Source organism: Coniophora puteana, assembly GCF_000271625.1.
Source record: "Coniophora puteana RWD-64-598 SS2 unplaced genomic scaffold CONPUscaffold_14, whole genome shotgun sequence".
NCBI classification, from domain to species: domain Eukaryota; kingdom Fungi; phylum Basidiomycota; class Agaricomycetes; order Boletales; family Coniophoraceae; genus Coniophora; species Coniophora puteana.
The window spans coordinates 125,023-147,005 of record NW_006913066.1 but is presented as its reverse complement, the minus strand read 5'-3'; the positions used below and the strand labels follow the sequence as shown (position 1 = coordinate 147,005).

The 21,983-nt window shown below is 50.6% G+C and overlaps 9 protein-coding genes across 9 annotated transcripts; 5 read left to right on the top strand and 4 right to left on the bottom strand.

Moving 5' to 3' along the window:
• The first annotated feature begins 42 nt into the window (after positions 1–42).
• CONPUDRAFT_130546 (WD40 repeat-like protein) lies at positions 43–2,337 on the top strand. Its single transcript, XM_007775216.1, has 10 exons — positions 43–222; positions 277–342; positions 405–551; positions 617–806; positions 862–1,017; positions 1,069–1,251; positions 1,308–1,317; positions 1,374–1,727; positions 1,783–1,970; positions 2,022–2,337. Exons 1-10 carry the CDS (start codon positions 56–58, stop codon positions 2,223–2,225), a joined length of 1,665 nt encoding a protein of 554 aa, XP_007773406.1. The 5' UTR covers positions 43–55; the 3' UTR covers positions 2,226–2,337.
• Positions 2,338–2,958: 621 nt separating this feature from the next.
• On the top strand, positions 2,959–3,511 carry CONPUDRAFT_158169 (uncharacterized protein; the record flags this gene model as incomplete). Its single annotated transcript, XM_007775215.1, has 2 exons — positions 2,959–3,226; positions 3,279–3,511. The coding sequence occupies 2 exons, from the start codon at positions 2,959–2,961 to the stop codon at positions 3,509–3,511; spliced, it is 501 nt and encodes a 166-aa protein (XP_007773405.1).
• Positions 3,512–4,555: 1,044 nt separating this feature from the next.
• Positions 4,556–6,160, top strand: CONPUDRAFT_158168 (Pkinase-domain-containing protein; the record flags this gene model as incomplete). Its single annotated transcript, XM_007775214.1, has 5 exons — positions 4,556–5,183; positions 5,234–5,582; positions 5,634–5,828; positions 5,878–6,012; positions 6,067–6,160. 5 exons carry the CDS (start codon positions 4,556–4,558, stop codon positions 6,158–6,160), a joined length of 1,401 nt encoding a protein of 466 aa, XP_007773404.1.
• On the bottom strand, positions 6,097–7,846 carry CONPUDRAFT_168726 (uncharacterized protein). The gene is made up of 5 exons (XM_007775213.1): positions 7,503–7,846; positions 7,347–7,447; positions 7,027–7,293; positions 6,366–6,975; positions 6,097–6,311 (listed from the first exon to the last, which is right to left on the bottom strand). The coding sequence occupies exons 1-5, from the start codon at positions 7,800–7,802 to the stop codon at positions 6,237–6,239; spliced, it is 1,353 nt and encodes a 450-aa protein (XP_007773403.1). The 5' UTR covers positions 7,803–7,846; the 3' UTR covers positions 6,097–6,236.
• Positions 7,847–8,257: 411 nt separating this feature from the next.
• CONPUDRAFT_146671 (uncharacterized protein) lies at positions 8,258–12,847 on the top strand. Its single transcript, XM_007775212.1, has 12 exons — positions 8,258–8,840; positions 8,892–10,368; positions 10,417–10,512; positions 10,571–10,714; positions 10,778–10,942; positions 11,011–11,142; positions 11,193–11,333; positions 11,385–11,498; positions 11,546–11,662; positions 11,713–11,817; positions 11,875–12,630; positions 12,686–12,847. The coding sequence occupies exons 1-12, from the start codon at positions 8,457–8,459 to the stop codon at positions 12,796–12,798; spliced, it is 3,744 nt and encodes a 1,247-aa protein (XP_007773402.1). The 5' UTR covers positions 8,258–8,456; the 3' UTR covers positions 12,799–12,847.
• A 61-nt stretch (positions 12,848–12,908) lies between these two features.
• On the bottom strand, positions 12,909–13,872 carry CONPUDRAFT_64629 (uncharacterized protein; the record flags this gene model as incomplete). The annotated part of the gene is made up of 5 exons (XM_007775156.1): positions 12,909–13,124; positions 13,191–13,346; positions 13,411–13,428; positions 13,485–13,616; positions 13,660–13,872. The coding sequence occupies 5 exons, from the start codon at positions 13,870–13,872 to the stop codon at positions 12,909–12,911; spliced, it is 735 nt and encodes a 244-aa protein (XP_007773346.1).
• A 269-nt stretch (positions 13,873–14,141) lies between these two features.
• Positions 14,142–17,743, bottom strand: CONPUDRAFT_92848 (patatin-domain-containing protein; the record flags this gene model as incomplete). The annotated part of the gene is made up of 20 exons (XM_007775211.1): positions 14,142–14,909; positions 14,961–15,044; positions 15,096–15,120; positions 15,173–15,258; positions 15,319–15,389; positions 15,443–15,544; positions 15,595–15,635; positions 15,689–15,862; positions 15,927–16,024; positions 16,083–16,324; positions 16,380–16,529; positions 16,588–16,618; positions 16,676–16,679; positions 16,743–16,849; positions 16,938–17,039; positions 17,093–17,148; positions 17,204–17,291; positions 17,342–17,417; positions 17,482–17,646; positions 17,706–17,743. 20 exons carry the CDS (start codon positions 17,741–17,743, stop codon positions 14,142–14,144), a joined length of 2,508 nt encoding a protein of 835 aa, XP_007773401.1.
• A 973-nt stretch (positions 17,744–18,716) lies between these two features.
• On the top strand, positions 18,717–19,389 carry CONPUDRAFT_110841 (uncharacterized protein). The gene is made up of 4 exons (XM_007775210.1): positions 18,717–18,833; positions 18,894–18,959; positions 19,018–19,140; positions 19,195–19,389. The coding sequence occupies exons 1-4, from the start codon at positions 18,786–18,788 to the stop codon at positions 19,285–19,287; spliced, it is 330 nt and encodes a 109-aa protein (XP_007773400.1). The 5' UTR covers positions 18,717–18,785; the 3' UTR covers positions 19,288–19,389.
• A 27-nt stretch (positions 19,390–19,416) lies between these two features.
• Positions 19,417–21,788, bottom strand: CONPUDRAFT_76543 (uncharacterized protein; the record flags this gene model as incomplete). Its single annotated transcript, XM_007775209.1, has 6 exons — positions 19,417–19,587; positions 19,637–19,827; positions 19,877–19,985; positions 20,036–20,713; positions 20,763–21,140; positions 21,189–21,788. 6 exons carry the CDS (start codon positions 21,786–21,788, stop codon positions 19,417–19,419), a joined length of 2,127 nt encoding a protein of 708 aa, XP_007773399.1.
• Between the last annotated feature and the right edge of the window lie 195 nt (positions 21,789–21,983).

Below are 21,983 nucleotides of genomic sequence, written 5' to 3'. Positions count from 1 at the left end.
TGAGGTGCGCTGAATTTGAATTTGACATCATCAGGTATGTTAGCTTCTGACTATCATGGACGTCGACGGATCCGGAGCAATGTCAACTCGTAGACGATTCTCAACTAGCGCGTTTGCAAGCAAGCGCGGGCCGACCTGTTGGGAAGGCGCTTTTCAATGCAATGTGGCATCTTCGCTCGACAGAGTTGGTGTGTTAGGCGAGAATGGCTCTGGACACCGAGGGTACGTTGGCGTTTCTTGCTCAGAACTTGGGCCTTACATACACCTTCCAAGCAGATGCGTCAATGCCCTCAGCTGGGCTGATGGTGGCGAATGGCTGATCAGTAGCGGTGATGACGCTGAGTGAGTATTTCTAGACGAACCCTTGCGGTTGGCTGTCGATTTATCATGAGACGTACGAATAGCATAAGGATCTGGCGCATAGATGCAGCTACCGAGTTCGCTGGGCATGTGCATGAAGACGGTTATCCACTTAAATGCGAGACTGTGATCAATACTGGTCACACACAAAACGTTTTTAACGTACAGCAGCTGCCCGGTTCAAAACGCATGTACGTGAAAATCCGCGCTTACATGCTTATGATGGGCCGTTAGGCACTAACTTACGTATTTGCAGTACATCTGTGTCGGGAGACAGACAGGTGCGCGTCTTTGACATCGGGGATGCCCTGGGTCGGTCTCCCACTGGTGCAGAGGCCACCTATGGCACTCGACAGGCATGCATTCGAATTTTACGCTGCCACACGGGTCGAACAAAGCGCATACTGACAGAAGACAGCCCGGATGTTTTCTTGACCGTGGCAGAGGTGTGTCGCAGGCTGAACCTCGTACCTGACCTTCGCGCTCATGGTCAATTGGTAGGATGGGGAAGTTCGACAACACGACCTTCGGACGTTCCATTCCTGTAACGACGGCAACTGTCCAGCTCCCCTTGTCAAGATGCCTCATGAATTATCCACGATGGCCATGTCTCCTATAAGACCTTATCACATCGTGGTAGGCGGGGAGTCTCCTTTTGTAAGCCAAAGTTATCGAACAAACATGGAACACATTCCTCACTATGATTAGGCGCATCTATTTGACCGACGACATGCGGGTCGGTGCATACAAGCGGAATGGGGTGTTCCTCTCGACGAAAGCAATCTATCCACATGTGTGAGACGTTTTGGACGTGAGCGTCGAGCTCCAGGAGAAAGGCGCGGTTACGAGCATATCACTGGTGCTAAGATGTCAGCTTGGAACGGGCATGAGGTATGTCTCCTTCGACCTTGTAGCTTCCTTTCATCCTCATCCAGTGTTGTTCCAAGCTTCTTCTATGTGAATCGCACTCAGACTACCGGTCGCTTGGTACTGTGCTGACCACTACCCCGAAGCTTATAGCTCAGACGGGGTCTATCTTTATTCTACTCAGGATGATTCAGAAACATCCAACAGCCTGACTTCCGTGACATCCTCGCCTGTGCTGAGAACCCCGCCATTGGTTACAGAAGCCAACTGTCTGACTGGACCAATGGAAGAGCACGTGGATGTAGAACATGCACTGGACGCTATTGTTTCTCTTGAAACTTCAGAAGATGAGGCTGGCATGCTTGATGAGGGCGACGAAGACGGCAACGAAGAGGACGACAATCTCACCATTTCCGACTATGACATCCACAAGGATATCCCTACAGTTTATCCCCGTGCCAAGTTCACGGGTCACTGCAACGTTGAAACGGTCAAAGATGGTACGTTTCTCATTGATCATCCTGATTGAAACACTGCCCACGCAGATACCTTCAGTGAACTTTCTCGGCCTTCGGGACGAGTACGTCGTATCTGGTTCTGATGATGGTAATGCCTTTGTATGGCAGAAAGCGGATGGCAAGCTTGTCGATATCTTAGTGGGTGACGAAAGTGTTGTCAACGTCATTGAAGGGCATCCTCGTCTACCTCTTGTTGCAGTGAGTGGAATCGATAAGACCATAAAAGTGAGCGGAGTGTTGAAGTTATCAAACATACGTTGCTGAATGATAGCTTAGCTCTTCGCTCCTGTCCATGGTGAAAGACAATTCTCTCGAATACTGAGCAAGGACGCAATATGCAGACGCAATGTAAGCGCTTCAAGGCGGCCACTTTTGCCAGATACACAACTACTTCATCTCCTAAGAATGCACTTAGAGCATGCTCAAGATGGGCAACCAGGCTCAAGAGAGCCCTCTATTACTCAGTGCGTTAATCAGTGACTTGATATGGGGTGCGCGGAAATAGTATGTTGTGTGCTTTGCTGCTTTTCTTTCTTTCTATTTTGTAGTAGCCTGTGTTTGTAGTACTTGTAGCCCTCAGCGCGGAAAATTGCCATTTATCGTGATACAACCGGTTGCGTCGCGCTGTCAATCCAAAGTATGAGGGTTGTCCATACCTTGGAACATGACCAACCTCCATATATTATCCTTCGATGCTGGAAACCCGAGCAGCCGTGTTGAGGCGACGGTGGCTCTGTGGCGGGACAGATTTTGAAGCGCACGGTGCAGCTTTGTCGGTAACCTGATCCCCCTCCGTTAACATCCTCGAAGGCGTCCAGATCCACACGTCGGTTGCAGAACATCACTCGCCTCTACGGTCTGCACATTGATAGTGGCAAGGGCCGCTTCTATCGCCTTCATAGTTTGACCATCGAATTCCAACGTCCGCATACACAAATTACTTAGGTACCGGTAAGTGATTCCATGGCCATCTCCAGAGCGTTGTGTATATTATAACTGACACCCAATACTTCGTATGCGTCCCTGCGGCTATAGTCTGCCTGGCCTCAAATTTACTACGACAATTGTGTGTGATAACTGAGGTTTTGTGCTCGGCGCTACGGGGCGTGGCTCACTTTTTGGTTGAGAACAGCACGTCACTGCTTTCACTTAACCCGCTTGACCCCCACTCTTCTTTCTTACTGCCCACACATCAAGCCCGCCTGTACCAGTCATGTATCCTTCTCAGAACAAGCGACGCAAGCGCACCATGACAGAAGTCAACCAAGATGACGGGAGCGACTTTGTCTCACGGACGGATGATGGCCACCCTGACGTCTACTCGCGGTCTTTCTCAAACTCTCATGCACGCACAGAAGTCTTCAGGTCTCCTTCCAAATCCTCTATCAACATGAATTCGAACGATGTTCCTCCTCAGCACTACGGTCCTCCCTCCCACGAGCGTTCATGGGGCCCTGGACCTGATCCTTACCTCCGTGGATGTCACGACGACTACGATGTCATAGACTTGAGAGATGATTCATGGCGAGCCAGGGAGTTGCCCAGTGCACACGCGGGATCAGATTGGGGATGGTACGAGCGTGGCCAAGGTTCATCCGTTCAGGCTGAGCCCTGGGGCGGAGGTTATGACGACTCATCTGGGTGGCAACCTCCTAGTAGACGACGTGACCATCAGGCAGAGGATTATTACCGCGACGAAAGGCCACAAGGTCAAAGACGACACCAAAACCGACGAAACAATCAACACAGCCAACAGCGTTTCATGAGCGACAATGGGTGGAAAAGCCGCCAGCAGCGAAGTCGGGATGAACCCCGGAATGATTCTCGTGAGCGAGGTGGGCAGGATGATCCTATTGTTGTCAAAGAAAATCGTACATGGGAACCCGGACCGTCATGGAGGGATCAAAATGAAGAATTAGGTCAAAGAAATCAAGGTGAAAATCGCAATAGCCACAAAAAAAATGGCAAGGGGCAAAAGCGAGGAAACCATGCAAACAGGCAAAGACGCGAACGGCGTCAGGAGGAGAAGGAAGATACTCTCAACAAGTATGTATTACTTCTAGTCGCTTGACTTGAGCCATAACTTGCTTTCTCGTAGCTGGCAACGGCGAGATGTACATCCTCAGCCTACCAGAACCTCTCAACCACTCCAAAAGCGCCGTCAGCCGCGGTCCCCATCGCCTGGCTACTCACGGACGGCCTCCCCAGTCTCCTCATACTCTCGAAAGTCATCTAGAGGTCGATCACGTTCGAGATCGTTGAGCCCAAAATATGACCAGAGACATGAGAGTCCCTATCGGCAACAAACTCAGAGCCCCTTGGAGAAGGAACATTACTCTAGATGGCCCTCAGATCGGAAGGAGCTTCATTTCTCTCCAAGTTCGGCTCATCATCAAAATATTCAGCGTCAGAAGTCGCATCAAAGACGACCATCGCCCTCGTACTCCTCTGTTAGCAGCCGTAGTCGGAGTCGAAGCTCAAGTAGAAGCGCTGACGAGCATCGTTTACCTAAGCATCGACTTCCTCAGGCAACTTCGATAAGGGATATATCACTCTCCATATCCAAGGCCAACATCCAGCCAGCTTCTGACATACAACAGCAAGAAGAAATGTCTAACGACGGTGCCCGTTCCCAAACAAATGGCAATTCTGTGAGTATATGCGTCGACCATGACAAAGCGTGTGCAGATGAATTCTTCCAGCATATCATACCTCTTGCCGCTCCGCCCTCTAGCTCAATGCTACCACCCTCTTCGTATGGACCAACGGGTCCTTATTCATCGTCTTCAGCACACAACAAGCCGCCCGTTATGTCCCCATCCGAATCCAAACCAGGCTTTGGATCTACGAGACCTTCCTTCAAGCCGATCAGCCAAGCTAGCTCTGCAGTGAAACGATTTTTCCCAGGTGAAGATGAGGAAGAGGCTGTAACCCTAGCCTTAGCTCCTACGAAAGCTCCCAAATCTCCTCGTATAGTCTATGAACGAGAACCGCCTAAGGAACGTGTTGATGGACGGCATCACGGCCAGGCGCCAACGTTCATTCCCGCCGCCAACACAGTACCGTCAGCGCTACATGCCGCTCAGGAACTTGAAGCCCGGCGAGAGGATATTCCACTCCCGCGATCGCCTCTCAAGAACGGGCATGACGTTAATATACTAACGGACCACGACCAAAGCGGTGCTACCAGGCCTCCAAGCCCATCCTCTACAAACGCGAAGGAGCTTTATGCTATCGTCAGCCAGGTTGGAGAGGGAACATTCGGTAAGGTCTACAAGGCCAAGAATGTGATCACCAAGGTGCATGTAGCCCTCAAGAGGATACGGATGGAGTCGGAGAGAGATGGCTTTCCTGTGACTGCTATGCGTGAAATCAAACTCTTGCAGTCATTACGACATAACAATGTTGTCAAGCTGTATGAAATGATGGTGTCTAATGGTGAGCTCCAGGTTGACGTAAAGTTCGTTTTGCTAAATTGGCCTTGCCAGGCTCTGTATACATGGTCTTTGAGTACATGGACCATGATTTGACTGGTATCCTGTCACAGACGCAATTCTCTTTCACCGAAGCTAATCTCAAGTCTCTTTGTGGGCAAATGTTGTCTGGCCTGGCGTACCTCCATCACAAAGGGGTCATCCATCGTGACATCAAGGGCTCCAACATTCTTATCAATAACCGCGGAGAGCTTAAACTGGCCGACTTCGGGTTAGCTCGGTTTTACCACAAGCGTAGGCAGGTTGACTACACCAACCGAGTCATCACTCTGTGGTATAGACCTCCCGAACTGTTGTTTGGAGCCACCGCGTATGGTCCCGAAGTTGACATGTGGAGTGCAGGGTATGCCCAGACCTACTTCCCGATTGCCTCTATGTTGATAGTTCACACAAGGTGCATTATGCTTGAGTTGTATACCAAGAAGCCTATCTTCCAGGGGAACGACGAAATCCACCAACTCGATGTCATTTACCGTATCTTGGGCACACCAAACCTGGAGCGCTGGCCTGGTGTCACCGAGCTTCCATGGTATGAACTCATCAAACCGAAAGAGGCTATTATCGATCAATTCAGGGTCTTGTTTCAGAAGTGAGAAAATCAATCTCAGGATAGCTCGGCCACTGATGTGTTTTTTCAGGTGGATGTCCCCAGCAGCACTAGATCTTGCTGAACAGTTATTGGCGTATGATCCTGAGAAACGGGCGACTGCTTTACAGGCCCTGGACACTCCTTATTTTAAACAAGAGCTACCTTTGGCGGAACTACCATCCAAGTACGTCTTATACCAGCTTGATTTTCCCGCCATGAAGCTAACCCACTTGCTTAGGTTAATAACTCTGGAAGGAGAATGGCACGAGTTAGAGACGAAGAAAGAGCGAGCGAAGAAACGCAGAAAGGTAGAGAATGCTACACAGCAATGAGTTTTTATACAGTACACTTGCGAAGGTACATTATAGCAACTGTTGACGTAATGATTATGGACTTCGAACATGGATATTAGACTGTCTGAGCACCAACAGGCACAGGCTGGAGCAGGTTCTTGTCTGCAAGATGTTGTACGATGGACTCCACCTACATATCCGACAAGTTAGAAGTACGATGGGATAACAAGGATAAAAGGCATACGTTCGCGGCGGTCATCCTGATTTGCATGTCCCAGCGTTTCGTGAACGGTGATCCAGTGTCCTCGGTAACCTGTTCGACATCTCCCAGACCACCTGCCTTGCCCTGGGCGTCGTCCTCTTCCTTTGCACCCTCAAACCATATCAATTTGTCTACTTGGTCAATGTGTCCCTTCAGCCGTCCCTGTTCAATCATCTTCCGGGCCATTGTTTCGGCGGCTCCTGGAGTCAAATCCAGGAGAGCCCCCAAGCCACGGAATGTGATGTTGTTGTAGATTTTAGAGCTTGCCAACAGGTTGTGCTCCATGACGGCGCGATCCAGAACCGTCGAAGGACCCCTACGAGTGCTTGCAGAGGGGTCTAGCTCGTCATCGTCCACTGCAGATGCAAGCTGATCGTTGGAGGAGATCGCTATCTTGGCCAACTGATGCGGGCGGAGGGTCTCCTCAAAGCTTTTCACCTCTGCTGGGCGCAAAATGTGGTCGAGGAACATTTTGGACAAGATGTTATATGTAGGGAGCTCGGCGGAGCGTTCATCCCGATACAAAGAAGCCAAAACGCGAGAACGGTTGGGACCTGCAGGCGCGAGCACTGCGCAGGTGACGGCGACTTGTCTGGGAAGCCTTGGTCAGTTTAATAGGAACATTTCAGGGTTGTGATCTCACAGGATGTGTTTACGTTCCTCTTCGTCGATCTCCGCCACCCAACTCAACTCATGGTAACGCATGGCGGCCTCCAAGAATTTGCGGGCGTAGTCGCTGATGCGTGCCTGGCAAAGTCGGAACTGGAGCAGCGTTTCTTTGTCGCTGGTGGAGTTGGACAGCGAAGCAGCGCGATTATAATACGTCTCGGCCTGCACAGAATCTTCTTCTTCGAGTAAGAGCCGAACGATGCGAATGTAGACTCTGAATTTGAGCTCATTGAGCAGCGAGCTAAGTGAATTTGGTCAGGATATGCACGAGAAAACTATGATAAATTCGAGTACGTTGGGCCATCAAAGGAGATGCCCATCAGAGCATGAGCTGCTTCGCTCCATTCCTCTTCTGCCTCCAAGAGATCCGCAAGTTGGAATCGCAAAGAGTTGACCTAGGAATGTTCTGCGGTCACGATACACAGTCAAGTGAACGCATCAGGAGCGTACTTGTTCTTCATAAGATGCAGCGCGCTCAAGGATAGCAAGGGTGTCCTGCACGACCTGCTTGCGAAGATCGTGGTCCTTGATGGCACCAGACTCAATGTTCTTGACAAGCTCTGCGAGAACTTGTCTCCCGACTACGAGGCCTGCGCTTGCTTCGTTGACGGCGCTGTCGACGATGACATGGATATCGGCGGGGGCAGAAGAAAGATCTGGACGAGAAAGAGTCTGAGAGAGTAGGGATAGGTAGGCTGACACCTTGTCCTTCTGGCTGAGAGATGCCAGCTGGGTGACTTGAGCCTCCATGTTCAATTACTTGCACGACGAAAGCACTACTACACCAATTTCTGGTAGAGTCCACTGCTATGTACAGCCGCGTTTCACTCTTGTACGACGTGATAACACAAATATTCCCACATTGGCGAGAGATAGGGGCTATTATTGTAAGATATAGTACATTGTATCTCCCACATATGACAGCTCGATATAACTTATCGGTCTCCCACACGTCCATTAATGCACGACATTGCCTCCTCCTCACCCACCACATTGGTTGATCAATGGGATGCTCTATAAGTTGCAGCGTCCCGCTCTCGCAACGGCCCGCGCGATGTGCCATGACACCAAAGAGTCCTTGGACCTCACGCCCACCACCGCCTTGCGCACGGATCTGATATTTTAGAACCCTTGCCACCGTCGCCGTGGCGATTTACACAGTCTTGGGTCCAATCAACACAGCGTGCTGCCCCTTGCTGAGAATGCTCTGTCAGCCACTCTCCCAGATTTTTCTCTTCCACCCTCATCGTCGACGAAGTAGCGCTCCATCCTCTTTCTTAGTTTCTCACTGCTTCATTCCCTGCTAAAGCTGCAGGCCAGCCGCCAGAGCCTTCGCCGACTACTCAGGAGCAAGTCGCCCGTCCTTTCTCCTCTTGTTTACCCTCCCTGGCATTCGTCCCAGACATGTCGTTGCACCGCCCATCTATTCTCAACAAGTCGGCTGCTCTGATGTCCCACCAGCAGTTTTTCCCGCTGACACCTCCTGAGACTGACCCGGGATCCTTTCTTGCTGGTCATGCCCAATGGGACTCTTCGACAACCATCGACCCAGAACAAGGCCAAGCTCAGTCGTCCAGAACTTACATACCACGCAAGACATCCACGTTATCCTACCAGCATCCAACCCTAAAGGACACAAGAGACCGTCTTACCCAGCGTACTGCCAAGAATCTGATCGTTGTTCTACCACCGCCTGGCTTCCCCGACCACGGCCCGCTTGGGAGCGTTTTATCAACCGGCCCAAGGCACAGGTTGAACCACGGCATACTGATGCCACTATTTCCTACCGTAAGAAATTGGCCAGTTACACGTACACGAAGCGCTTACTTTGCCTTACAGGTTTATGGTCAGCTCACGGCAATCGCTCGGGAGTTTAACTTCCCAAGTACCGTTGGTATATGTCTTTATCTTCATATCGCTGAAAATGGAGTCACTATGACCCCTCGCATATCTGATGATACTTGGCAAACGGTTTGGGGACACCTCTTTGAAGCATGTTCTCCCGCGTTGAATCAGCATTTACCCATCTGTGGTCGCGTCGAGTTTGATATCGATGTTTCCAAGGCTAGGTGGTACCATTCGTGGATTGCTCGTGACAATGTAGAAGCCATGTTCCCGCCAGGCGGGTCGATTTACCATGGGAGGGGAGAGTCTAGGACCACATTCGATGAATTGAATGAGGATCGTCCAGAGAGTAGAATATCCAACAACGGCGGCAAGCCCTCAAGACACGTACCAAAAAAGCTTTCGTTAGTCGACAAATTGGATGTGTATTCTGTACCATCTGGCGGTGGACCTCGGAAGAATTCAATTTCTCCAAAGGAGCCCAAACCTTCCCACTCACTATCCCCTATCCCGCAGTCCGCTCTGCCTATACATGCAGAACTGGAGCAAAAGATCAATAATTGGCGTGCAGTGGCCTCTCAAGCCCCAGATGCTTTGTTCGAAGCTTACTTACCCGAGTCAATCAGTCGTCCAACGGATTATATGAACCTCTCTCAGTATCCCTTGGCGCCAGAAGAGGCTACGGATGAGCCTACGCAAAACGAGAAGACGCATTCGATGTTGGAGATCAACCTGGAAGACTTCGCCTGGTCTGTGACATCCGCAGGTCCTCTAAGTTCCTTCGAGTACTGCCCCGAGTCTCCCTACAGGCTTCCTTCTGTGCACTTGGACCGGAGAGCACAAGGTTCCGTCCTTTTGACGCCTACAACGGCGACTAGCTGGGGTCCGCCTGACGACGACGACATTTCTTTGATTTCCTATGCGTCTAGGTACCCATCTCCAGATCTTGGGGCACGAATGATCGAGGATTGTCCACCAACCCCTTCAACGGCAACCAGCTGGGGAGCACTGGACGATGATGGACTATCGTTCTTTTCTTACGCTTCAAGATTCCCTTCTCCTGACATTGGAGCGCGCATGATCGAGAGCTGCCCTCCCACACCGTCAACTGCTACCAGCTGGGGTGCCCCAGACGACGACGGCGTATCTTACGCATCTAACGCTTCAAGGTACCCATCCCCAGACATCGCTTTCCGCGTACTCGAGGACGTTGACGAGCCCTCATTCCATCACGGGGGCATCATTTCTACTCCACATGCGTCTTCCCTTCCCTGGCATCATGTCTGGCCATACAATGGCAGCGCAGCATCTCTTCCTTGGCATCAAGTTTGGCCATATCTGCAACGAGAAGGTTATAGCACGACGGATATCGAGGGACCTCACTTCCAGAGGCATGCGTCATCGGTAAAGGATCTAATCAAGCTTCAGATAAATAGCACTCTTTTACCTCAGTACCCACAACTCGAGATCTGTGAGTTTTGTTTACATGTGTGATGCCATCTTGTTCACTACCGTATAGACCCACCGGTCTACCCTTATCTACGTATATACCCCGAGGTGAAAGTCAACACTTTTGACGTTTCTTACAAATTGGGTTATCCTGTCATTGTTATCTGTACGTTTCTCTGACTTTCGAGGATCGAGCTGCGGTTCAAACTAATTTTAATGAACAGATTCGGCTGTATACCCGCATTTCGACATCTACCCCGTGGTTCATGAACATGATCAGCCCGTCGACAAATCGCGCGTCTGTGAATCTGAACACGCAGTGCGTCCTGTGGGGTCCTACTTTCAACAGTATCCGTATCTGAGCATCTGTAAGTGTTACAGTTTCCTTTTTCACTGCCTCAGTTACCTATCGCTTGATGATGGCGTTTCAGACCCGGCCCAGTATCCCTACAATCTAGATGTGATCTATCCGGCTTTAGACACCCGAGAGCCATCCATTATTGCCCCTGGGAAGCACCCGAAATCGACGTCTCAGGTATCATGCAGTTTGCCTGTTGTGGTACTGTTACCAGTGGCGTACCCGTCGTTTAATATCTGTGAGCTCACAAGCTTTTGATGCTTTAATTATTTTGGCTTATTCCAATCCATCTATGATTATAATCAGATCCCCAGGTATATCCTTACATTGAACTTTATCCCTCAGTCCATAGTGGACCTTCGGTAGATCGCGACAATGGTCTCTCAAAGCTGGTATCGAATTCACGCCTTGGGCCTGCTTACCCAATCTTTGATATTTGTGAGCAATGCTATAGATATAATTCAGCCTTTGACTGATAGGCGTCATAGACCCTGCCGTTTATCCATCCTTCAATATTTATCCTTCCGTCTCAACACTTCGAGCATCATCGGTTTCCTCGCTTCTCAAGACCAAAGGCACGGAAGAAAACCGTCAGATCTCACACATTGTGTATCCTTCGCTGATTATATGTATGCACCTGACTTTGTTATAGTAGTTTCTCAACATTAACTTTCCTATAGATCCGCCGGTGTACCCTCACTTTGATCTGTATCCCGTTCCTTCTGCCCAGGTTGCTAAAGCTAAGACAACGCATCCTTCGCCGTTCCCCTTTGAATATCCCTTCATAATCATCTGTGAGCTGCTCCCCTGATGTCACAGATGAATGCTTAATCGAACTCAGACCCCGCGGTCTACCCCCACTTCGATTTGTACCCAGCTCCTTCGGCACAGCTTGTAGAGTCCAAAGCCTCGGGAGAAACTTCATTGGTTTCATGCGAGTATCCTTTCCTCGTCATTTGTGAGTTGCGTTGTTGGCCTCAGTCTCTTAGTAATACTCATTCGACTCAGACCCTCCTGTATACCCCCACTTCGACCTCTATCCAAGGCCTGCGGCCGGGCTTGCGCAGTCTATAACGTGGGATGTCCGAGAACAGTACCCGATCATCAACATTTGTAAGTGTCTAAAATTCAGATGAATGTTATCGTCTTAAATGTTGGTTATCCTCAAAGACCCGGCCGTGTACCCGTTCTTTGACCTCTACCCAGCGTTACCAGAAGTGGCTCCTTTAAACCGAACCAGGTGGTCTCATGCTGAGCTGCACAGTGAGACATTCCAGGATGGTCCTGTCCATACGCCTAGCGGCAGCCTGGAAGCGTCTCGTCGGCCCCGCAAGACACATGCAGCTTTACATGACGAATTTTTTTGCAATAAAGTGGTCTGGACACCCAGTGGCTACACCCAGGATATTACGGCGATTTGCGACCTCGTCGTGCTGCAACCTAAGCCAGCAACTGATGCAACTCCAGTAGTTTCGCCTCGACCTTCCCGAGCTCGCTCAGGGACACTGACCCGTGAACGGTTTATTCCTGCACTCCCGTTCCTCCCCCTCAAAAATCCGGGTATCCCACCCCCGCCTCCCAATCCTCGTTCTCCGCCGCCTCAGTCTCCACCGCCACGCTCACCGACTAGCGTGAAATTCCCACACTCAATCAAGTCCCTAGGATCAACCATCATGCAAGCGCGAGGCCCAAGCTCCCCATCTTCGGAAATTGGGGATGAAGTGAGGGAGATGGTGGCACCCGTGCGAACAATACGCAAAACACCTTCTCAGCTTGAGAAGCATAGCTCTTTGATGATATCTAATAAAGCCCCGACACTTCCTGGACATCCTGCATCTGATCTCCTAGGACGCCCACAGTCTATGGGACACAGATCTCGGGAAAGTTTGGTGCTTCAAAGAGCGCGAGCGTACGACAAGACAACTGGTAAAAATGGTTTATGTTTACAATACTACATTGATGGCTAACAATGAATTGCTAGTCAATACAAGTGCGCAAGAACCAACAAAGCGCAATGCGCCTCAAGTCTCGTCTCCTTCTCGACTCCGAAACCCTAGTTTTAGCCAGCGTTCCCGAGACAACACCCCTCCTTAATCTGTAATGTATCAAGGGTTTGTAGTAGCTTAAGGAAATATAGATTAGCCGATATGGTGCTACAATGCTTGCTTGATGATGAGGACACTTGAAGGTGGCCGCCTTCCTGGCTAAGATTGGTATGGTGGTGGGTTGTCAGTATTACCATCCCTGTCCAATGTATCCAGAGAGGCGCTTCCAGCGATCGGAGTCAACAGCTCCCCTATAGATTCAGAGTTATCGTTTCTTCCGCTAGATCCTCGAGCTAAACGAGCCTCTCTGGCTTCTCGCTCCATCTGATCGCGCAGCGACTTGCTCATTCTGTCGTCCAGGAATGCTAGTTTCACCTGAAGAGAAAGCATGAGTTGGTAATAGCATGCCGCGCTCATATCATAACTTGCATTGCGTGCAACCTCTTCGGCAGCTTCCTTCCGTGTTTGTTTCGATTGATTCGAACGCTGCTGCTTCTGAGCCTCTGTGTCCAGCGCTTCCTTCAGGATCGCTGCTCCGGCACGTAGGTCCTCCATTCTATGCTTATTCCAAGCATAATATGGCTGAAATTCCTTAACCTGACAACATGGTCCACATCCGATTGAGACTAATAGCTCAGGCAGCTTTTGCTGAGTTACACACCTCGGGCCTAAAGCCAAGCTGCAGCCGAGTGGGTCTACTAGCAACACGGAAATATAGCATCGCGTGTGACGTACCGCAATGGCATATTCCAGAGCACCTTTCGGCTTCACGAGGTTCCTTTCTATCGTTGTGTTCGTTGTCTTGAACTGCCGAAACTTTGGATTGTCTGGGTCTCGCAGAAGGTTTTCGGCCAGAGTCGACAGAACCTGATAGAACGTTATTCACGGGCGCAATACCGTAGAACTACACTCTTGCTTTCAAAGACGCAACCGCCACTTCTTCGGGGTTGGGACGGTAAATTCCTGGGTTAATCAGGCGCCGGAACATCTGCCGCCGCTCATGTTCTTGAAGAAGTTGCTTTCCTGAGGCCCCACCGACTTGGCCGATGTTGCGCCTCTCGGCCGCCTCTGCCAAGGCATTCAGGCGGGAAGCCGGAGTGTCATCTGAATCAACGTCCGTCATTGTATGTGCTTTCACGAATGCGATGTTGCAGGGCAGAATGAGCAGTGCCTGTGAGTGTAGGAAGGATTGAGACAATAAGTTGGTAGTAGTTGTGACACGCTAAACAGGGGCTAATGGGGTTTCCCACACTTGTGGCAAATTACTCTTATACAGTAAATACTTCGATGAGGTGATAAAGTTACTGTAAGTGATGGGTGTTGCATATGCATGCAGGCTGATCTGTACTAGCCAGTGTCAATTAATAACTATTGTAGCTAGCCCTACTCCTGCTACGCATTGGGAGGCTCGTGCTCATCTGGCTCATTTGACGACCCGTCCAAATCAAGCATGGGACTATACCTAGCAGCGCCATTAAAGTTCGTGGTGAACTGTCGCTGCGTTTCTTCGTCGTCGTTCCATAATTCATCAGAGTCGCTGTCACTGCTTGATTCGTAATCAGGTGTTTGTTCTTTCCCTGATCTCCTCTCTTGCCCTCGGGAGCCGTACAAGGACGAGAGTGAGCTTAGGGGTCGAGGACGTAGGCGAGCAAACAGAGACGGAGAAGATGTAGTACGACTCCTGTGGAGCTGCGATCGACCCTCAGGCATATCTTGCTTGGTATCGTGACCGTTCGTTTCTGATCGATCGTCGCTTGTGCCCCTTTGGTCCAGTAAGTCACGAACCCACTTGCGTCGCAAGCGAGGTGATCGAAGAGGATCATCGAGGCTTGTGAACAGCCGCTCGTGCGACTTGTGCGAGCCAGACGGCCCAGAAATGGTGGCAGCATGGTTGGCTTCCGGCTTACCTCGACGGAAATACCATGCAGTTCCGTTGGCTGCGAATGCCGTCTCCATGTCTGAATCCGCAGGCAACGGAGGATCATCAGCAAAGGTTGGAAGGCGAGTTCCGGTAACTGGTTCCGGCACGTTGCCTGTACTTAAGTCAAGAGCGTTGCCAGCCGGAACCGTTCGTGTGACACTGCCACCAAGCTTGCGCGTTGATTGCCGCCCAAGGAGAATCTGCTTCTCGATGCGAAAGCGATTTTGAATCATGTGTAGCTAAGCATTTGGCTCAGTCAAAGAAGACCTGAAAAAAACTTGAATCGTCACCTTAGGCCACGCTACAACTTGCCCTACCCGCATCATCCGCTCAAGCTCTGCGGGGTCAGGATCGGTCAGTATATGCATCCAATCCTAGTCGCGACTTCATCAGAAGATTTTTCGGTAGGCAAGAAGAGACATTACCAAAATGCGGGTCCTGGGCCATATCCTGTTTTTATCGGGTGAGTATCTCTTTGCTAAAGATCGACGTGGGTACCTACGTGACAGCACCCTCAAAGCGTTGGAGGAACACGCTCGACCAGTCTTGTCCAAGGAGCTGAGGGAGGAGTTCCAGGTCCCGTATAACCTTAATGGTGACATTTAAGCCGTTTCATCGTTTCTGGCGATTAGTCAATTGGCAACTGACCTTAAAATTCTTCGTCAATTCGAGCTTTAGCCATTGCTCAGCTGCGGATAGAATGAAGTTTCCTCTCCATCCTAAACGAGACTCCTCGCATCAATAAGATATGAGGACAAACTCCGTAACTCACCTTTCCCTTTTCTGTGGGCTACGGGCTTCCCTGCTGAGCCTCGGGGAGCGAAGAAGAATAAATGTACGTGAGGGTTGACCTGCGAAACCACTGGATGGGTTACTGTAGCGAGATATACGTCAGCTACAATCACTAATGACAGGTGAACGTACCGTTGAAGTACAGGTTGAGAGCTTGGACTGGTATGTCAACTCTACAATGCTTATGTATGAGTTTGTGCACTGTAAATAAAGGCTGCCAATATACCTTAGAGATCCGTCCTTGAACTTGCTTCCCCAGTTCCAAGGCACAATACTGCCGTCTGGAAGTTTCTGCATCAGTACGACGGGGTTCAGAATACCCGGAACCGCCGCAGACGCCAACAAAGCACTCCAGATTATCGTGTCGGGTGCGGTTACATAGTTCAGAAGTTTCGTCGGACTGTAATACGATGTAGTCAACAGGATCATCCACAGCTTACGAACGAGACAAGTAATTGACGTACGAATGCCGATCTGCTGGGATTACGGATATATTCAGGATGCGGCCAGTCCTCAGGTAAGCCTCGCGGAAGGTCATAGAGCCTCGCGTAAAAAAGGTACACTTGAAGTTAAAGGATGTCAGGCCGATCCACAATAGCATCCAATGAAAGGACAATGACCTTGCGCGCCCACATGATGCTATCAAACCGAGCACCTGTCTTCCAGAATCGCCTAATCCAAGCGCTGAGGGGTTCCTCGCAAGCAGTCAGCCTGTTCGCCAGTCCAGGAACTAGGAGCTCCCGAAGCTCGCTATCCGTTCTGGTACAGACGAGAGCAGCTATGAGTCCTCCTGCAGATGTGCCTGCAATAACACGGGGCAACAGGTTGGCGTCCAGGAATGCTCTGACGACTCCAGTGTGATCTAACAAAACACGTGCGTGAACATGAGATATCAAGCCAGTGATATTATGCCTTACAATAGCCAAAAGAAGCACCCCCTGATAGACACAAAGCTGATGTCCCTAGGTTGGTGTTTGTGCTCTTGAAGAACCTTTTCTTCTCCTCATTTGATAGCTCGGGAGTCTCTCGAATGTATATTAGAGCCTTCTCGAGTTCATCATAGTATGCTGAAAGTCAGAGTAAGCTTAACAAGGGGCAGCGACATGGTGAACTGGCTGCCCGCACATTCAACTAAATCTTTCGTGCCAAGATATGTCTTTTTGAGCATCTTGTCAGCGCTAAACAAACTCAGAGAGCAAAACCATCCACTAACTTCACTATAAAGTCTGGTATGAACAATGTTAGGTTCGGCTGCGTCCAACATGAATAAGTAGACTTACCGGGGAGATTCGACGCCGGCAAAGTTGTTCCTAATGCATGTCTCCAGAACACCAAGTATGCCTCGGGTGTCCTTCTTTTGTCTCAACATCTTGAGCGAGCGGCTGACCTAGGGTTGTGCAAGCATAAGTGTCGTGTGACAACATATGCATAGAGCACAGAAAGTGTTCCATGAAATATGAAGCTTCATTAATCACCTTACGGACAAGTTTCCAATCATAGAACGGATCCTCGTCTACCCTTTTCCATTCGTCAAAATCCATGTACTCATCGAGGGTGACGGCAGCATCTTTCCACTCCTGAATGGGTGACGATGAGAACGCAATGGATTTCTGATGCGAATCGCGCGGACCTGATAAGTCGTAGCCCCTCGGAGTCGTTTGCGAAGTACCCCTTTCCTTCCTCGCCCTAAACATCTGTCCTTGAGTCCAACGTGGCAGCGCGGAGATGATGAAATGCTGACATGCTGATAACCATTCCTTGGTATTGACCAACTGACGAATCAGAATGTAGAAACCGAATTGGGCGGCAATGATTGAGAAGAGGAAGCCCTGGATCATACTTTTAGCCGACGAACAAGGGGCAGTCGCGAGTCGCTAACCAGCAGCGGCCACCGAACGATGAGGTAGAGCCAATCTTGCCTCTTGCTGGGCGTATTGGGCTTCCTGTGCTTGCGTCTACGTGTATGATTCAGAAGGACAGACCACGACAGCAGATGTGGGTACGCAAGGTGGGGCTCACCTCTTGATTTTGATGTTGACTGGGGCGAAGTCGGAGAGAGCGGAGACCTTGCGTACGCGGGGGCTCTGTGGAACGGGAGTGCTTGGGTAGGCGGTAGGAGAGGCGATGCTCGTGTCAATAGTCAGGTCGTCGGTCTGGAGGGCTTGGGCGAAGGCCTGGATATGGCTATATGACAAGTCGGTGTCAGAGTAAGCAGAGCGGAGGAGCAATTGAAGGGTGCTCACGCCTCGTCGACATAGTCCGCGTCGAGACCGTCGGACATTCGCATTTACAGTGTCTTCTGCGTGAGTGCCGCAAGCGCGAGTGTCACGAATCGCTCTCGAGTGTCAAAGCTTCTCCCTAGTAATCCAGAGGTTATAGTACTTTGGTATCCAACTGGCTGTTGCAATCCCGGCGAGGCGTTCCGGACCATCACTCGCCCCGCTTCGAGAACCGATGATGCTTGGGGCCCCGTGAGAAATGCCCCAAGTCGTCACTTTCCACGTGATTGTGTATTGTCACTGCCACGCACCCAATATGAGTCGACCCTGACGCGACCCGAGGTCCCCACATGGATTTATCTGATTATTCGAGCCCCTGTCGACCACATGGGTTCAAAGGTGAATGACGTTCAACAATTGTGTCGCTCTCTACAGCGTAACAACCTGTAGCCTGCGGTTTGTCCCTCTTGCAAGCTTTGGAACCGAGACGACCAGGGTAACTCAGGGATATGACTACTTGACAACCAATCTTGTGTCCTCAGGTCTCCCTGGCTGTGAGTTCGTGACCCCTTCTTTTTGGACCTTTTCAGGTGGTACCTGCTGCGGTTGTCGTTCTCTGAGAAACCGAGACTGTCTGCCGTCATTCCTCATCGGCAAATGCCTTCCATCAAACGCTGCCATGGCGCATGCGCCACCAGATTAGGGTGCCAGTGGAGACATGTTGCACGAATAGCAGCGAATAGCACACCCCCCGCTGTCAAAGAGACGACGAGCTATTTCAGTTTTGGTTCATCTTTCCTATCGTGTCCTCATCGCGCTTCAAACAGTCGGCTATATTCGCTCCGTGGCACAGCATGTCGCAATAGGTTTTGTGCCGGTCGTTTGTTCCATGGTGTCGGGCCCTAGATCATAGCGAGATAACAAGACCGACTCCAGACAATCGCATCAATCTCGCCCTCATGTGACCGTATCCTAGCTCGGGGTCAGCCCTCCTGAAATGGATCAGGTTCACCTTCTCAAACGTATAAAGGCTCACCGAAATTGACCTTCACATCCTCACCTCCGTCTTCTTTCACCTCCATCTAACACATTTCATATATCATCATGGGTTGGTTCTCTGACGATTCCGAGCAGGCTCAGGCCTACGACACCGTAAGCACTCCTTCATTTCGCTACATCTACCCACCTTCTGAAACGCTCCTGCTCTTCCAGGTCACCAACGCGCCTCACAAGGCTGAGCTCTCCCACGAGCTTCTCGCTGCTGCTGCCTCCTACGAGGTAAGCGTCTGAGGACGTGTGACAACTTTACCTTGTGCTCACTGCTTTCTCTGTGAAGGCTGCCAAGGCCTACGAGAAGCACGTCGCTGAGAACGGTGCCCCCGACTCGCACGCTAAGGCCAAGGAGCTTATCGCTGCCTTCGGTGGTGCCTTCATTGACCGCATGGTCGAGACCAAGGGTGTAAGTTTTAGTGTCTTCATGCCAATGATCGGTAGCTGACGTAGAGACGAATAGCTCGATGCTATCGACAATTACCGTGCCAAGCAGCAGGCACAGGAGCACGTCGATACCGTCATCACCGAGGAGAACTACACCTCCTACAACTAAGCGGAAATGCGGTAGATCTCAATGTATTAGCTAGTGTATGAATCTCAACTGGAGAATCGCAACGCAAATTACAAACGCGTGATGTAGCCAAGGTATGGCGAAAGGGAGCGCTACTCGTTGCACAGACCTTCAAGATTTAGTGAACCACTTCTTAATGTCCGTGTGGCCTCTCGTGTCAATCGCTTTCTTGATGTCCTCCCGTTCCACTAGGCACTTGTACCGCACATGTTCCGGAGTCACCTTAGCTGATGCTGGTGCCACGCCGACAAAAATTCGTATCTCGATGAGATGCTCCAAGGCCTGACGTGATATGATCACAAAATTGTCTCAGCAGAAAAGAGGCACTTACAGTCATGAGAATCTCGCGGGTACAGCGCGTGATTTTGATGCTGTTACCCTGTAGCTGGACGGGAGCACTTGATGATGTCTTGTACTGTTTTTGATACTCATCATAAAGCATTTCAAAGTTCGCCGAATCGTGTCCCGCCGTGTGCAAGTGCGATGCCGCCACCACGAGACATAACGCGGGATATTCTAATTCTGCACCACGTTATTTCTAGGTCAATCCAGAAGGTGGGATTTTTATTACCGTGCAGGTATGGAAACAGAACACGAGTACGTTGGCCGTTTATCGCGGACACGAGGTGCGAAGACGTCGGAAACGGCGAGTTGGGCGTGAGTTGCAATACGACAGAGGTCTCAACGTGGCGTCAGTCTGTTGACTCAAACACTTTGAAGTGGGACTCACGATGATTTGCGATAACATTCTAACATCTCTTGTCAGAGCGTAAGTCTCGACCAATTTCTCGGCGACACCTCGGTCGTCTAAGAATTTGCTGATAGCTAGTGACCACATAGTCGACCATTCTTTGCTAGGCGGAGGAATTGGCGTCGGGATTGACCTGTTGAGCCACGTACGCGCGATGTTTACCCACTGCTTTACGCCTAGTGGGAGCTGGACGTGTATTAGACGGCCCGAAAACCGACTTTTGACGCGCTTCTCTAGAAGCTCGATCGTGCCAATGCGGCTAACGACACCAACGACGGCGATACCCCTGTTCCCTTGTCCAACTCGACAACTTTGAGCTGTGTCAAGCAAGCAGTACAATAAAGATTGCCTGGCATGGGTGGTAAACAAGTCAAAAGCATCCAGTATCAGTATTGAGGGGCGCGAAAGAGTTAGCAAGGTAGAAATCAATGCCGGAAGCCGCGAAGAGACAGGGATCATGATTTCGGAGTCGAGAGCGTTATCGTTATCGTTTGTCTCGTCACTTCCATTCACCTCCGAAGGATAGGGATCCCCTGTCTGTTGTTGGAGCTGTCGAGCAATTTCACGGAGCGCTAGACGTCCATTGTAATGGACGTGTCCAGAGAGTCGGATTATGATGGGTTTAGAACTGCATGCATTGAGCGCTTTCTCAACAAGCTGGCAAATGTATTCAGCAATGAATTAGCGTGTCACAAGCTAAGCTTACTTGTGTCTTACCACTCCCTCGTGGTCCAAACACCAGACAGCTATTCCCTTCGCCTCGCAAAACAGTACCGTCTAACAACGCGCGAAGCTGCTTATATGCTGAGGCATTAGCTGAGGCGACATCTTCGACAGTGCCTCCGTCAGTATCCTGAGTACTGGAAAGAGAGGCTAGGATCGCGCGCTTCTGGTTCCGTAGCCAGGGGCGAAGGTGATGAGGTAATTCGGACGGAAGAGAAATTGGCGGTGCTCGAGGTGATTCAGCTTCCACTGGATTGCCGGGGCCTTCTGCCTCTTCCAGGTTGGTGGGAATAACATAATCCCCAAGATCGTCTCCACGAGTCTCACCCGTTTGTTTCTGAGACACCGCTATTCTCCTCCCCTTTGAGGGAGACACTGGACTCTTTGAACGCTGAGTCCGGTTACGTACCGGGGAAGCTTTCTGTGATCTGAGAGTTCTCGTAGAAGGAGAGGCAAGAGGTACTGGCGATGAGGGCGAAGGTGATTGATTGCTACCACGTAGTAAAGATTCACCTCGAGAAGGGGTTGAAGGGGTTGACTTCTTGGGATTCGGGGACGAGATTACCACTGCATCAAAGGTTCGTCGCTTGGAGTTAGCCACGGGGGGTGGTGTGGCCGGTGGCTTCTGTTTGAAAGGAGAAGCTCTTAGATTCAGTTCGTCTGAGTCACCGGATTCGCTTGCATCATCTGTTGGTGGGGGTGCAGCAGCTTTCCTTGGCAAAGAACGGGTTTGGGTGGAAGGTCGTCCGCGAGGTTTCTTTGTTGGCGAGCTCAAGGATGGGTGATCGTCATTATATACGGCTGGAGCGCGTAGCGAGTTCGGTGTTGAAGTACTGCGAAGGGCACCCAATTTGTCCGGTTTGGAAGGCGGTCCTTGGGCTTGAGAGCGGGTCTGACGACGCGGTTCGTCGTTTTCGATGTGGGCAAGGTTCTGAGTCGATGCCCGAGTGACACGTTTGGAGGGGATCTCAGTGGGGTCGGCCTCCACAACAGCCTTTCTTTTAGGCATTTTTTTACGAACTGAGGTGGATCTTTAGTGTCGAGGTTTGGGCGAAGATGTTCGCCACAGACGCGTCGAAGTTGCGCCTGCCCGCCTGCAAGCACTCGTTTACTAGTAATGCCTCCGAGGTAGCTGTAGACCGGACCGTAAAGCCGCTTTCCTCTCCCCAAACGCCCACCACAACGCGCTTCTCAGCTGAGCGTC

Excerpts from the sequence above, each read along its gene's own strand:
- CONPUDRAFT_168726 (XM_007775213.1), bottom strand. The coding sequence starts at position 7,802 with ATGGAGGCTCAAGTCACCCAGCTGGCATCTCTCAGCCAGAAGGACAAG. Across the intron at positions 6,976-7,026 it reads GAGGAACGTAAACACATCCT|ACAAGTCGCCGTCACCTGCG; the intron begins GTGAGATCACAA and ends AAGGCTTCCCAG. Across the intron at positions 6,312-6,365 it reads TCAGGATGACCGCCGCGAAC|GTGGAGTCCATCGTACAACA; the intron begins GTATGCCTTTTA and ends TCGGATATGTAG.
- CONPUDRAFT_146671 (XM_007775212.1), top strand. The coding sequence starts at position 8,457 with ATGTCGTTGCACCGCCCATCTATTCTCAACAAGTCGGCTGCTCTGATG. Across the intron at positions 10,715-10,777 it reads GTATCCGTATCTGAGCATCT|ACCCGGCCCAGTATCCCTAC; the intron begins GTAAGTGTTACA and ends ATGGCGTTTCAG. Across the intron at positions 12,631-12,685 it reads AGCGTACGACAAGACAACTG|TCAATACAAGTGCGCAAGAA; the intron begins GTAAAAATGGTT and ends ATGAATTGCTAG.
- CONPUDRAFT_130546 (XM_007775216.1), top strand. The coding sequence starts at position 56 with ATGGACGTCGACGGATCCGGAGCAATGTCAACTCGTAGACGATTCTCA. Across the intron at positions 1,728-1,782 it reads CGTTGAAACGGTCAAAGATG|TGAACTTTCTCGGCCTTCGG; the intron begins GTACGTTTCTCA and ends AGATACCTTCAG. Across the intron at positions 1,971-2,021 it reads GAATCGATAAGACCATAAAA|CTCTTCGCTCCTGTCCATGG; the intron begins GTGAGCGGAGTG and ends ATGATAGCTTAG.
- CONPUDRAFT_110841 (XM_007775210.1), top strand. The coding sequence starts at position 18,786 with ATGGGTTGGTTCTCTGACGATTCCGAGCAGGCTCAGGCCTACGACACC. Across the intron at positions 18,834-18,893 it reads AGGCTCAGGCCTACGACACC|GTCACCAACGCGCCTCACAA; the intron begins GTAAGCACTCCT and ends CTGCTCTTCCAG. Across the intron at positions 19,141-19,194 it reads GCATGGTCGAGACCAAGGGT|CTCGATGCTATCGACAATTA; the intron begins GTAAGTTTTAGT and ends AGAGACGAATAG.